The sequence below is a fragment of the Alexandromys fortis genome, unplaced genomic scaffold, assembly GCF_014885135.2.
Source record: "Alexandromys fortis isolate MF-2015 unplaced genomic scaffold, M_Fortis_MF-2015_v1.1 scaffold_29, whole genome shotgun sequence".
Classification (NCBI taxonomy): Eukaryota; Metazoa; Chordata; class Mammalia; order Rodentia; family Cricetidae; genus Alexandromys; species Alexandromys fortis.
In genome coordinates this window covers 13,469,094-13,484,500 of record NW_026067891.1, presented here as the reverse complement: position 1 = coordinate 13,484,500, position 15,407 = coordinate 13,469,094, and the positions used below count along the sequence as shown (strand labels likewise).

Sequence of the window (15,407 nt, the reverse complement as noted above, 5' to 3'; positions counted from 1 at the left end):
AAACACTTATCCAACAAAGACAAACCCAGAAATCAGCATCTAGACCTGTGATCACCCCAAACCCAATGTAAGAACACAAGAACAGCGAGGACAATATGCCACCACCAGAGCTGACTATCGCACCACAGTCATCCCTGAATATCTCGGGACATCTGGAACACAGGAAAATGACTTTAAACCAGCTTTATAAAAATGATAATAGAGACTCTTAAAGAGGAAACAAACAAATCCCTTAAAGAAATCAAGGAAGAAACAAAGAGAACAATGGAGGACAAATATAAATCCTTTAAAGAAAGCCAAGAAAAAAACAAACAGTTGAAGGAAACAAATAAAACTGTTCAAGACCTGAAAATAGAAATAGAAGCAATAAAGAAAACGCAAACAGGGAATTCTGGAAATGGAAAATCTAGGTAAGTAAACAGGAACTACGGATACAAATATCACCAACAGAATACAAGAGATGGAAGAGAAAATCTCAAATGTTAAAGATACAATAGAAGAAACACATCCATCAGACAAAAAAAATGTTAAAGCAAGTCTCAAAAGGGACAAGAAAATTGAAGTGACCTCTACATCCTATCAGACAACCACAGATTAAAGCTGGATTTCAACAACAAAAAGCCTACAAACTCATGGAAACTCAACAACTCTTTACTGAATGGCCACCGGGTCAAGAAAGAAAATTAAATCAAGATCAAATAAATAAATTAAATAGACCTATTTAAAAAAAACCCTATGGAAACAGAAGCAGTCATTAAAAGTATCTCAACCAACAAAGGTCCAGGGACAGGTGGTTTAGTGCAGAATTCTACCAGGATTTCAAAGAAGAGCTAATACTAACACTCTTCAAATTATTCCAAGACATAGAAACAGAAGGAGCATTGTCAAATTCATTTTGTGAGGCCACAATCACCCTGATACCAAACTATACAAGGATTAATCAAAGAAAAAGAATTACAGACTCATAACTGTGGAGCAGGGGCTAACTACCTCTGACCCTTTTGTCTGCTTTTGGGACCCTTTTCCTACTACTGGGTTGCAAGTCCAGCCTTAATATGAGGGGATATGCCTAGTTTTACTATACCTTGACATGCCATGTTTGGTTGATACCCCTGGGAGGCCTGCCCTTTTCTATAGGAAAGGGAAGAGAACTGGATTTGGAGAAGAAGGGTTGGTGAGGGAGGAAGGAGGAGGAAATCATGGTTGTGATGTAATATGAGAGGGGGGGGGGTCGATTCCCAGCACCTACACAGTGGTTCACAACTGCCAGTAACTGCAGTTCCAGGGAGGTTGATGTCATGCATACACGTGATGCACATAGACAGGCACACACATATAAATTTTTTAAAAATTATGTATCAACTGGGCAGTAAGATCAAACTTCTGAGAATGAAAAACTGGAGAAAATGGCAACAGAGACATCAGGGAGCACCTGTTGGGGAGGGACCACCTGCCTGGAGGTCAGGGGTGCCAGACAGGAGGAAGGTTCTAGAGGGAAGGGGGTGGGCTGTGGACCTCAAGTGCAGAGGACAGGGATAAGAGCACAAGCTCGAAGTAACCTAGCCAGGGACCACTGCATCTCTTCAGGAAATGGTCTCCAGTCTTCCCGAGGAAAGCAATCAGACAGGCCACTCTGCTGAGGCACTGGAGTCTGTCCACCCATTCAAGCACAGCAAAATGACCAGTTGCCTCAGGAAAGCTGTAATCAGAAACTAAAGCAGAGTGGTGTTTCAAAACCAAAGTGGCATTTAACAAAACAAGCCAGGGGGAGGCTGACTGACAGGCTGCAGACACCAGTCAAACTGGCAAATACGGAGGGGTGAGCATGCTAAACAAGGACCTTTGTTTCTTACAAATCATAAAAAGGAGCAGAACCCAATGGATCCTGGATATTTCCAGGCAACTGTTTCTGCTGTGGTTTGGGAGAGGAAAGCGTCCTGCTGGGGCTGAATTCAATACAGCAAATAAAATATCACCCTCTCCCCAGTCACCAGGACACTTAGGTAGGTCACTTCTGAAAGTAGGAGCTGGATTCCTCTGCAACTATGACCATGAGTCTTTGCTGAAAATTTTCCCTGACGTAGTGGCACAAAAAGTGGCTTGGAGCAAGGTCCCACCCCTCACAAACAACTTCCATCAGACACCCCAAACCTACCAGAGGCAAGGATGCTGGCTGGCCTTCCCATCTCTTTCTTCCACCTGCCAGGAATATGGATGTGATAGCAGAGCCGCAGCCACCTGACAGGTGACATGAGGCAGTCATAGAGTAAAAGACATGCATCAAGAATAAGAAGAGATGCAGCTGGAGTGCCTGTGGCCAGAAAATACCCACACTAGCCCAAGCTACTTCCAGACAGCGCATGCAAGAGAAAAACTATGGGAGCTACTGTGGTTTCAGTTTTCCTTTCGATACAGCCAAGCCTCGTCCAACCCAACATGGTATCCCAAAGCCAATGAAGGGCATGCTATGACAATGAGGTCGAGATAGTCCTGCACACATCCTCCAGCAAACATCTAACCTCCTAACAAAAATGCAGAGTCAACTGAGTACCTGCTGCCATCCACCCTGACAGAATCTGTCCCTTTGTTTCTGAGCCTCACATTGCCTGTGCTCAGCCCAGTCAGTGTGTTGCTGTGGGGCTACTCCCATCCCATGTGAGCCTGACTTGACCACATCCTAACCGCCCTCTGTTAAGCGACAAATCTCTCCACCGATACAAATAATCCCAACCAGACCAAATCAGACTGAATTAGAAGATGTCCATGTTTAATGGCTGCCAGCACTCCTGGGTGGCCCCCCAGAAAAACATGGAGAGTAAAACAGAGAACCAAAAGACCATGGGAAACAGGGAGACCACCAGAGAGAAAAAAAGGGGAGACCACGTGTTCATTCTCTGGGGAGAGGGGGCAGTTTAAATAACCTGTGGGAATGGTCTTGACCTTCCCTGGGGAGGGGTCACCATTTGGAGGGTTTTCTTGGAGATGGAGTTTCTACTGAGGCAACTCTCAGGGGAGGGAGCTTATGCCAGGAGTTAGGGTGAAGCCCCCAGCTAAACATTCCAGACTTTTTTGGATAAGGATGTTAGGGGCTGAGGTGATGCTTTTAACTAAACATTTTTAGACTCCTTGTATATATGGATGCCGGGGGGGTGGGGTAAAGCTCCCGGCCAAACACCCTCTCCAACTTCACCAGGTCCCAGTGTTAAGTAAGGGATATACAGCATCTGAGGAGGACCAGAGTTGGCCTGGCACATCTGCTAGTACAACCCAGAGGGCATTTTCCATGACACTTTGAATTTTCAATTCGGTGATAGTGAGTTTGTGTCAACTTGACGTGAACTAGAGTCGCCTGGGAAGAGGGACACTCAACAGAACTACCTCCACTAGACTGCCTGCAGGTATGTCTGCAGGGCATTTTCTTTTCTTTGTGTGGGGAGGAGGGAGCTCAAGATGGGGTTTCTCTATATATCCCTAGTTATCATGGAATCACTCTGTAGATCAAGCTATCCTCGGACTCACAGAGATCTGCCTGCTTCTGCCTCCCCAGTGCTGGGGTGTGCGCCACTATTGCGCGGCTTTTTCTTTATGGCTGATTAACATGGGAGGCCCAGCTCCTGCAGCAGGTAATCCAGGGTTATATAAGCAAGTCATGAAAAGTGGGCTAGGAAGCAGCACTGTTCCATGCATGGTCTCTCTTGCATCTCCTGCCTGCAGGTTCCCACTTGACTTCCTGCTCCGACTTCACTCAGTGATGGACATGGAAGTGTAAGCCAAATCAACCATTTCTTCCCCAAGTGGCTTTTGGGCAGTGTTTTATCACAGCAGCAGAAATCTAACTATAATAAATCCTTTTTTAATAAAATCTGAAATATGTATGGAAAAATATAAAGGTGTTAATCCTCAGAGGTGAATATGGAGAGTATTAGCTATATTACTCTCTAGGCCTTTCCAATAAATTCAATCTAAAAAAAAAAAGCAACCCTTTGATGTCTGGGAACAGAATTCAGTAAAATGCAAGGAGTGAGTGCAGTGGCACATGCTTGTAATTCCAGCACTGAGGAAGCCGGAGCAGGAGGCTCCCCAGGGCTTGCTTGTCAGTCAGTCTAACCAAATCAGCTCTATTTCAATGAGAGAGCCATTCTCAAAAACTAAGGCGGATGGCAGGTGGTGTGGGTCAGCAGGTAAGGACACTTGCTGAGCAAGCCTGGCAACTGGAGCTCCATCCTTGGAACCCACATGAAGATGAAAGGGAATAACTGACTCTACAAAACTGTGCTCTGACCTCCACACATGTCAAGGCACACACCCCACACCTATACACAAAGCAATAACAAAAGGTTTAACAATAAAGCAGGGTGCACACATATATCAACCCTTTAAGTAGATGTGCCACTTGGAGACTAAGGCAAAAGGATCAGTTGAACCCAGATTCACAATCAGCATGGGTGATTACAATATAATATCACCCCTTTCTCTCTGTCTCTCTGTCTGTCTGTCTGTGTGTGTGTCTGTCTCTCTCTCTGTCTGTGTGTGTGTGTGTCTGTCTGTCTGTCTGTCTGTCTGTCTGTCTGTGTATATTCTCTGATCCATGGCAGCTGCTAGGACTTCAACACTTCGGGCAGGCACTAGAACCCCTTTCCTGGGTTTTATTTACAAGACAGAAAGCTATTTCCTCACCCAGATACTATTTTATCAGGATAATGGCTGCAAAGCTTTCAGAGAGGTTCACTATACAATTATCACCATAATCGCTCACCTTTTACAAACTAATAGACAGGTGTCTGCTAATTTGTCTTGACCCTCAACTTGGATCTTCAAAACATCACCAACCCTATTTATAATGAAAATTGTCTGCTATTTGACATGTCCCATCACTTGTTCCATGCACGCAAGTCCACAAAGTCACTGTTATTATCCTCAGCCCCCAAATTAGCATCAGAAACTTTGAAATAACTTCCAGCAAGAACACAGCCATTAAATGCAACCAGTGCAGAGATTCAAGCCACAGCCCTCAGGCTGCCTTGCCTTTCTCAAGGATCATGATTTCTCCAGGTTCCCTCCCCAGTGGTATCTCTTTACCAAGGGAAGAGAAGGATTCTCAGGAGGAGGAAAGGGCATGACTATGCTACACTCACCACCACCCATAGCAAGCATGTCTGCTCAAACATCATGCTAAAAAGTGTTGAGCTGAAGGGTCTGATGTCTGCTCCAGGAGGTCTCCTACCCTGTTTCCCACTAGCAGACAGCACACAACTAGTTCAGGCTATCCAGAAAGAGGATGCCCTCCCCCTTTCATGTCTTTTTCTCAGAACAAAGTTGAGTAGTAAGGTGAAACAGCAGAGCAGCCTACCAGCAGAGACTGAACGCCCAGACCAGCACTTCAGCGAGCTCAGCACACAACATCCAGGCTGGGGACCCATACATCTCATGATCTAGAAGCCGATCAAACTTGGAGGAAAAGAGTAAGTGCTGGACCTAGTAGGTGAGAGCAGGAATCTTTGTTTTGTTTTGTTTGTTTGTTTCTCAAGACAGGGTTTCTCTGTGTAGCACTGGCTGTCCTGAGACTTGTTCTGTAAACCAGGATGGCCTCAAACTTACAGAGATCCACCTGACTCTGTCTCCCAAGTGCTGGGATTAAAGGTGTGCACCACCACCAGCAGCTACAGGCAGAAATCTTGATTCCTACTTTCTGGACAGTGGCAATGATGGTTATTTTTATGTCTCAATGGTGACTGACAATATGACTGGAACCTGGAATGCAGATATTGATCAAATACTAATCTAAATGTCAACTGTGAATGTCTTTGTCAGCCTGTATAGTATAACTGGATTTCACTCAGTCGAAGGCCTTAAGGTGGAAGAAAAGAGAAGGTCCATGAAAAAGATGTATCGGAGGATTCGAGGTCAGCTGTGACATCAACTCTTCCCAGGTGTCTAGTCTGCAGGACACATTACAGATGATGGAGCTGAAGAACTTCCACAACCACATGAGCCAGTTTCCTAAAATAATTCCTGCATACACACACAGTCAGTATGTATCACTGTGGAACCCTGGTGCGTGTGTGTGTATGTGTGCGTGCGTGTGTGTGTGTGTGTGTGTGTGTGTGTGTGTGTGCATCCACCTTTGGGGCTTTGCTTCTATGTGGGTACAGAATGACAACAGCACCAGGGGAAGACCCTGGCTGAGGGTTTAACTATCTATCGATATTTGACCTAAGAACGTCTCACTGCACTAGAGATTACCAAATTAGCTAGTCTGGCTGGCTAGTAAGACTGAGGAATCCCCTTGTATCTCACCTTGGCTGGATTTCAAGTGTATGTCACCACAACCAGCTCTGTAAGTCAGGGTCTAGGCACTGAGCTCAGATCCTCAAGCTCACGGGGCATTTCCTCACAGAGCATGGCCCCAGCTCCCAGGCCATATACACATCTTGGTGCAGGACTTGAGCAACATGCCAGAGGGGAAATCAAAAGCATGGGGAGTCAACGCCTGCTTTCTAGTCATACATGAAACTGTTTGACACTGGTTCCCTGCAGAGGCAGGACCTCCTTAACCACAGAGCGGTGGCACTTCTACTACCGCTGTAACAGTGCAGGATGAACACAAAGGTGACATCAGAACAAGAGCTGAAGCAAAGGCAGGGACAAGCTTTCACAGACCTCTGTCCCGGCTAGGAGCCACCAAAGGCTTCCTAACAAGTGAGGAAGACACCCCAAATTCTACTCCACATTCCAGCTTCACAGAAACAGGGGGAGAGTGGAAACTCTGATCTGTACCTGTAAATTTAAAGGTTGTTGACACTATATTTTAAAAGTTAATATTATGTTGTTTATTTTTAAAACCTGGAGGAATGTGTCCATAACAAGAACATAAGGACAAAGGTGAAAGTCCCAGGAGAGCCCTGAAGACTACTGCCAACTGCAAAGCTCGGGGAGCTAAAAAGATTCCCAGTCTCTTCCCTCTAGTGAGCTCACAGCTGTCTAAGTCAGTGTTGACAAGGACTAAAAGACACTTTATGCTTACGCTATGAAAATGTGTTCTCAGTTCCCTCCTATAACTCAGGAATTCAGACATTGCTGTGTCCATCCCTGATACCAGAAGCCAGGGGCCATCGTTAATCCGATGGCAAAGCAGCCTTCCTTCAGGTTCCATGAGCCTGCAGGCACCAGGGCCAGGCAGTGAAGAGGTGGAGAGTAGGGCTAGAGCAGGAGTCCCGACCTCTCAGAAGGAGGATCAGAGCTTGGGCAGAAAGCTGCTATGCAGCTTTGGAAAGTACTGCCTTTTACAAAAACAAACACATCAACACACACACTTATGGAGCATCACGTAAGTATTCATTACGTACCTACATGTGTGTAATTTGCAATGCCAAAATCAGTGGAAAAGACTGGATGCTAGGAACAGTGTCTCGCTATAAAGCTCAGGTTAGCTTTGAACTAACAAACTATTGGCCCTAGTTTTGAGTGTAAGGCTGTCTTCATGGTGCTGGCACTGGCTGGTGCTCCTTGATAATTGTAGCTAAAAGGAGAGAACCGCAGGACGCCATAAGCAGCAACAGGGCAGCTGATGTGTGCCCACTACTGAGCTCAGCCCTGACCACCCGCAATGTGAGAGGACGCGTTGGAGAGCGCGGAAAGCGGCTGCCACTACTTGTCATCTCACTGCAAGTCAGCAAGGGTGATCACATGTGCATGCTGAAAAAGCTTACACCAGCTCTGCTTCAGAGCACTCAGGCTGCCGTGTAAGAAATGGAACTTCTGCTGCAATCTGTAGACCACAGGTTCTGCTTCTGCGTTTGGGGAAAGTGCTCCAAAACTCCTGGCTCAGAAATGCATCTCAGAGTGCTGTGCTTTCTAAAAGCAAGCCCAAGGGCTGGGGCAATGGTGCAGCTGGAAAAGTGCCTGCCATGCATGCACGAGGGAGGATCTGGCATCCCCAGCAGCTGTGTCAAAAAAACCTGGCACCATGATATATGCTTGTAACCCAGGTTCAGTGAGATACCATGACTCTAATAATAAACACCATAGAGGTTGGACTCTGGCCTCCATATGCAAATGCTGTGGGTCCATAAACGTAGGAGGATACTAGCTGGAAAGACAGGGGTTTTCAGGAATGAGAGGGTAAGAGAGAGGAGCAAGAGTGAATACGATCCCAACACATTGCACATATGCATAAAACTGTCAAAGTTAAAATATTAAATAATACCAACAGCCAAGCATTACCTATTGGCTATTCACATCAACTCAAGTGGCAGGGAAGCCTGTCCCTGCAATGGGCAGATACTCCCTGAGTAAACTCTGTAAATTCTCAAGGCAAGTTTCCATTCAGGCCATAAGTTTCTTTCCTTAATGACCCTAATGGCTTTAAGGGCCATTCATTCCCAATGCTATAGTAGAAGAGTAGCTGGGCCCCACCCAAAAAAAAAAAAAAAAACCCTCACCCAATCCCTGAGCTTGAGCTTGCCAAGATCAGGCCACATAATTCCTCCAATCCCATGCCACCTGGAAACTCCCCCTCCCTGCAAGAAACCCAATATAAACCCTATGTTCTGCTCAGTTCTCTGCTGTTTCTCGCCTGAACAGAGGCAGCCACCCTCCTGGTTTTTCCCTCCCAATAAATCTCATGTGTGATGTTTGTTGTGCGTTGTGACTTTGTGGTATTCCTTGGCTCCCGACTGCCAGGATGCATTTCCATCCGAGCTGTACCATTTGCATTACCCAGTACCTGTCCTGTGCCAATCCTTACGCTACTATACCTCGTGCCTCGCAAAGCAAGTACTGCCAACTACCCCATTTTACAGATGAGAAAACTGATAGGGACGTTAAAAAACTACAAGAGGGGTCGGATTGCAGCCCGGCAACTCTAAGTCCCGGGAGGTCTGGTTCTTCACCCTGCCTACTCTCTGCTGCTTACATCCCTGGTCTCATGAGAATCAGCCATTCCATAAGGCTCGCAATAATCCACCTAAAGTCCATAAAAGTGTCCAAATCATACAACTGTTGCTAAGTCTAGTGAGCCCTAGTTTTCATTTAGCAAAAATCCACAGCAGGGTTTTCTGTTTCACTCTGTTTTCTGGAAGCCCACCAGCACCGTTTTTCTACTCAGTGGAGTATGTGTTCATCCACTCCTGGAGCCTGCCCATCCAACAGTCAGTCCCTCCCCCATGCTCCACCTCACCTTCTGCTGTTTGACCTTCTCTTTTCAGCATCTGGACAGCTCCTACATATTTCTTCAGCTGGACTTTGAGCACCTCGTTTTCTCTGCAGGTATAAGAATGTTTAAAAAAAAACAAATTTAAAAACTGACACCTTCCACCCTAAGCAGGGGAGGGATCTGTGTGAGGAAAAGACACAGCTGTGTCTTGTCAATGCTAATGTGCGGTCCTGTATCACAGCACTGAAAATGACGGGGCATACTTCTGGGGCTTTCTTTTGGGAATGTTGGTGAATGCCAACTGGTCCCTGTGCCTACAGACTTGGAATGCAAGCATATGCTATGTGAACCCACCAAACTACCAGGTGCCATCCTGGGTTAGGCCCTTGATAGTGTTTTCTCCAATGGCAGGCACACACTACACACAATTCACCTGCACCAACTACTGTGTGTTGCATGACTTGTGTAATGCTAAGTGTTCATATATGATCCCAGGAACTAGCACAACTCCTACTTTGGGACACCAGGGGGAAAACCATGACCAAATCCATCCCCAACCCCATTGTCTTACAATGTAGATACACACTGGGCTATAACCACACCCTACTTCCCAAATCCATTCCCCAGGTACACTGGCTGGTCATATGACAAAGCTCCAGAAAAAGAACCTGACATTTCATTACCATCAACCATATATAGCTTAGCCCTTGGACATGTCAGCTCACCAAATCACACATGCATGCATTCATCCATTATATCTATCACATAGATCACATAGTTTGCACCCATATAAGCTCACTGAACCACATACAAGCACTTTCTTCCACCCAACATTTGTGGAAAAATCACAATGGACCTGGATCTGTCGCAGTCTCCCAGTTCGGTAAGAGAGGAATTTTGACAGATAATGTCTCTGAACAAGATCACATGGCCAAGGTCTCCAGTAACCCCCAGGTCTCTCTGTCTCAAGACAGACTTTCCTGTGTCCTTCTAGAGACCAAGGTTTAGTCTCTCACCAGCTACACCACAAGAGGGTCCTTGCCCACATTCTATTTCTCCCTTTCACTTCCCACCCCAGGTCTCCAGTGTATTGTTAAACACACTCAAATGTTCTGTCTTCACAATAAAAAGGGCTCAAACCGGATTTCTTCTATGACTATACAAATAAAGACTCACTGCAGAATATCCCAGCAGTTAGAACACATTTAAGAAGGGCACTTAGATGAAAACACAGCACCTTGAAAGAAAGCCCATCAACACTCTCCTCTCTCCTGTCACACTCAGGGCATGTGCAAACGAGAATGCTTTATGGAAGAAAAACACATGTTCCCTTAACATTTTTGGCTAGAAGGAAATCATGTTCCTATTCGTTTTCTCCAGCTCTCCCCGCTTCAGGGAAAACGGCAAACCTGGTGTGCACTGCCATGCCCTACAGCATGCACAGCTAACCACTACAAACCACGCACACTCCTACAGAGTCCAGCGTATGGTGCAGGACCACAGTGTACACTTTCTGCAACCAAGCTGTTTTCTTCAACTGCACCACAGCAAGCACTAACTCAGACTATTGACAGAAAGAGGTTCCTTGGTGTAATGCTACACACATACTTAGCTGTGTGTTTCCAGTGCCCCACACCACAATGCAGTCTATAAAGACAGCACTTCCCTTTGGGGACAGAGAATATAAGGGTCAAATCCAGGAAGCACCAGGTGCTTAGGAATTGCCATGGTGAACATATCAGCTCACTGGATGGATATCTTCGGCAGCTGCCAGTTTAATCCAGCCGGCTTTGCCCTGGTGGGAAATTAACACTTTCACACCTCTGGGGCCTGAAAAATCTCAAGCGAGAATGTGTTCTTACTTTTTTTGGAAAGGATAAAGGCCTGGTGTGCTGGCCAGGGGGGTGCTGGCCACTGATCCCTAGGAACAACCAAACTGAGTTATTGTTTTAAATTTTTATTTTGAAATAGCTAAAGATTTGCAGAAAGTTAGAAGACAGCAAGAGGCCCTGCACAGCCTTGGCCCAACTTTTCCCAGTGGGTACACCTTACATAGCCACAGGGCAAATGCCATCACACCCAGATACCCACTAGGAACACAGTGTATGATGAGAGCATCTTCATTATTCTAACTAGCCTTGAACATGAGGTGAGCCCTGAGCCTTTGCCTCCTGAGTATTGGAACCACACACACAGCTCATAGTGTGACTCTGAAGAGAGACAGAGACTTCAGTGACCACAGCAGTAGATAGGTTGTGCCAGTTAAAGAAGCCAGGTAAGTATTAGGGACTCAGGGAAGGTGGCAATCAAAGGAGTTCTTGCCACTGATGTCCTCCACAGGCCTGGCTCTATTGAGAGGTAGTGGAAATTAGCATCTAGGGCAGTGGTTCTCAACTGTCCTAACGTTGGGATCCTTTAATATAGTTCCTCATGTGTGGTGTCCCCAACCCCAAAATTATTTAAGCACTACTTCATGACTGTAATCTTACTACAGTTATAAATTATAATGTAAATATATGAAATGCAACCCCTGTAAAAAGTTCATTCAACCCCCAAGAGGTAGAGATCCACAGTAGAGACCCATTGACCTAGCAGGTCTTCATCACTAGCTGAGTGCCCTTGAAGGAGGCAGTGGGATCTGGCAGCCCCATCTGTCCTCTTCCTCTTCTCCTGGCCCTACAGTGATCGACTTTGCCCCACCAGGGAATGATTCCTCACTACAGATTCAAAAGCAGCCAAAAAACCACGGACTTAAAGCCTAACAGAACTGTGAGACCAAACACTTTTCTCTTCTTTGCTGACTGTCTCGGCTTTTTGTGACAGTCACAGAAATCTGGCTCATTTAAAAGGTGCCTTTTCTGCTTTTTCTTTTTTCTTTTAAACTTCACATATCACTAGCCCAGGAAAACAATACTCATAGTTTGGACAACTAATTAGCAAAAAAATTTAAAAACTGAATAATTTTAAATTTTTATAACATTTAATTGTTTACTTGTGTGTGTGTAGATGTGTGAGGGCACACACCGACATTGGACACCACCAGCAATTCCCTGAGCTATCATGTCCGTCATAAGGAAGGCCTTACCTTGTAGTCAGAGAAGTCATTTAGAATGTATATTCTCCTCACTACATAATCCATATTACGATTATAATATATTAATACCTGACACTTGACTACCAGTGGCACTGAAGTGCATTAATGCCAGCCATCCTGGGGTTCGAATCTCAGCTCCTGTTCTGACCAGCTCTCAAATGGTGACAGTGACCTTAGCTCCTGCTCTTACCAGTTCTCAGACCCTTAGCTTAGCGGTGACAGCAACCTCAGCTCCTGCTCTCAGACACTTAGCAATGACAGTGACAACAGCTCTCCCCCATTTTCACTTGTCGCTCACTGACTGTCAAGTGATAATTCAAGTGATTCACAAATGTCTCACCCTGTTAACAACTGTAATATTTGCTTCCTGGGGTCAACTGGACTTCTTCACTCACTCTAGTGGCAGAAGTGTCACGTGTCACTTCTGGGATCAATTACAAGAAGACTACAACAGTATCTTTCTCTAAAAGATTCCCATCTCTTATTCCCAGCCAGCATGTGAGAAGCCACAGAGCAGAAAAGAGGCCACCTGGCAGCTTCGTGAGTGAGCCTGGAAGAACACCATCAAGCCTTGAGTAGTGACTAGAACTCCAACCAACACTCTGGTTAACCTCACATGACCCTGGCTAGAAGGACCAGCTAAGCCCTCCCCAGGCCTCTGACCCTCTGAAACGATGAGGAATTGGGAAAGGCAGTACCTAGATTGAACCTAGGATCTCAGATGCCAGGTGAGCATGTTACTGCTAAGCACAAGCTACAGTGCCAGCCTAATTAACTAAATTTAAACTGATCCAAGCAACTTTATGTGCATTCATTCACTTTATCCCTATGGTAATCCTATGAGGCATTTTTACTCCTGATGCTGAGCCTAGGAGCGGAATATAGGAAACAGAGGTAAGACTTTCAGAGGTCAAATAGCTTGCCCAAGGGGGCTGGAGAGATGGCTCAGAGGTTAAGAGCACTGGCTGCTCTTCCACAGGTCCTGCATTCAATTCCCAGAAACCACATGGTGGCTCACAACCATCTATAATAAGATCTGGTGCCTTCTTCTGGCCTGCAGGAATACATGCAGACAAAACACCGTATATATAATAAATAAATAAAAATCTTTTAAAAAAAATAGCTTGCCCAAGGTAATGAACTTTCTCTGACCTCCACCCTTCGTTAAAGTGAAGGTCAAAGCCCTATTTACATCCAGCTGAGCACAGCGGAGGCCCTCTCTGCACCTCACTTCACTTCCCTAAATAGCAGAACTCAAGCTCTGAGGATTGGCACAGCATGCACAATTCTTCCAACAACCACTTCTCTGGACTTCACACGGGTGCTGAGCATCATCAGACACATGATGTATGGGCACAGGACAGAATGGGTCTCCCCATCCTCACAGAGGTGGGATTCACAAAAGAGCTGTAACCTTACAGGTCAGCAAACAGGTAGCAGAGTTCCAGACCATACCGCATCTTATAAAAATGAAGGGGGGTAGGAAGGAGGGAATAGGGTGGTGGAATGTTTTATAGAGGGTCTACAGGGCTGTTCTGAAGCTGACAAACCTGAAGGAGGTTTAAGATTCCTGCTTCCAGAATCAGGATGAAGGACAGGGTGAAAGTAAGTCACCTGCACAGCTGTTAAAATGCAAATTTGATTCAGAGCAAGGGAGCAGAGCCTGGAAACCTGCATTTTTAAGTGTTCCATGCAGGCTGCTAGACCCAAGACTAGACCAGAGGGAAGGGCTGGGAAAGCCCCAGGAAGCTGGAGAGACTAGAACCAGGCACAAGTCATGAATACCCCTGAGCCAGGGCAAGGACCGAGAGCACCCAAGGAATGGTGTGAGGGGGACACAAGGGCCATGTGACCTTCTAGAAGGCAGCCATTGCAGTCAACCAGCCAAGAAATGATGGTGGTCAGGACTGGAAGGCCTGGCAAGTAGCCACAGAGGAGGAGAAAAATCCACAGCATTTCTACAGGAGTCCAGGCTGCCAGCCCTGATCCGCCTGCTGGCCACCCTGCAGGTTCCTTTGAAAGCTCAGGAAAGATGTAAATCATGGAGTAGGTGGCAGCAAGTGCTTCTCCCACAGCTTCCAGTGACTGCAGTAATTAATGTGCGCAAGTCAAAGCAATTACGCCTGTGGATGTCAGAATAAACAACCAGCAGCCCCAGACAGCACCATTCAAACGATAATTACTCAAAACAAAACCAACGAACCTGTTAAGTGCATTTGGTAATTCACAGGCATCAAAAAACCACCATAAGACACACCTACAAAACTCTGTTCTCCTGGGCCGGTGAAAGCTTGGCCTAGGGTACCTCAACTCTACTAGCCACTGATACTCAGTAAACATGGCATCTAGCTACACCAAACTTCTAGAAGATGGTCTCATAAAGCCATGAGAACTACCTAAAGAAGGTAGTAATGGACCAGCCTGCCTCCATTTTGGGATTAAAAGCCATCTTATGGGAAAGACAAACTAAGATCATTGCTCTTTATAATTAAAGCTCTGTTTCCCAAGGACTGGGCTTAACTAAAAATGGTTCTGCACTGCCTGTTCCGGGAAAGAGCAACCATGCTTTGTTCAAACCATTATTTTGGTCACCTGTTGTTGTGACCACCTTAAGACTACCTTGCAACCACATCTTTGTTTCAAAAAGCTGTAATGACCACCTTGTTATGTCCTGCTCCTGTAACCCAGCCTACTGTACCCACCAAATTTCCCACCTGGAAGCCCCCCCACACACCGAGCTAGAGAAAACTTGTCTTCCTCACATCCAGTGCAAGCCTCTTAGGACACCTTAGGGAGAGGTGACCTGTGCACATGAACAAAACAGCTGGCTTTGATTAATTTGGCCACGATGGTTTGGGTAAGCGATCTTTCTCCTTCCAGTTTTGGGATTAACAGCAGGAACAAAAGGTTTAAACAAAAAATCAGGTCATTAAACAAAAGTTTAATGGTATTGAAAGCTGTTGAAATAGGAGCGGCAGGGCTGAGTCCCCGGCACCCGGCCGCCCGCATGGCTAGGTTATGCCCGAAATAATTACACGGAAACTGTATTCTTTCAAACACTGCCTGGCCCGGCTAGTTCCAGCTTCTTATTGGCTAGCTCTTACATATTGTTCTAACCCATTTCTAATATTCTGTGTAGCCCACGAGCTGGCTTACCAG

At 45.9% G+C, this 15,407-nt stretch overlaps 1 protein-coding gene across 3 annotated transcripts in view; it reads right to left on the bottom strand.

Moving 5' to 3' along the window:
* LOC126497976 (sorting nexin-29) overlaps positions 1-15,407 on the bottom strand; it is a 356,924-nt gene that overhangs the window by 239,983 nt on the left and 101,534 nt on the right. For all 3 annotated transcript variants that reach the window (XM_050136295.1, XM_050136287.1, XM_050136280.1), the window contains exon 8: positions 9,179-9,261. In XM_050136295.1, the coding sequence (XP_049992252.1) occupies positions 9,179-9,261 (83 nt within the window). The remainder of the gene's footprint in view (positions 1-9,178; positions 9,262-15,407) is intronic.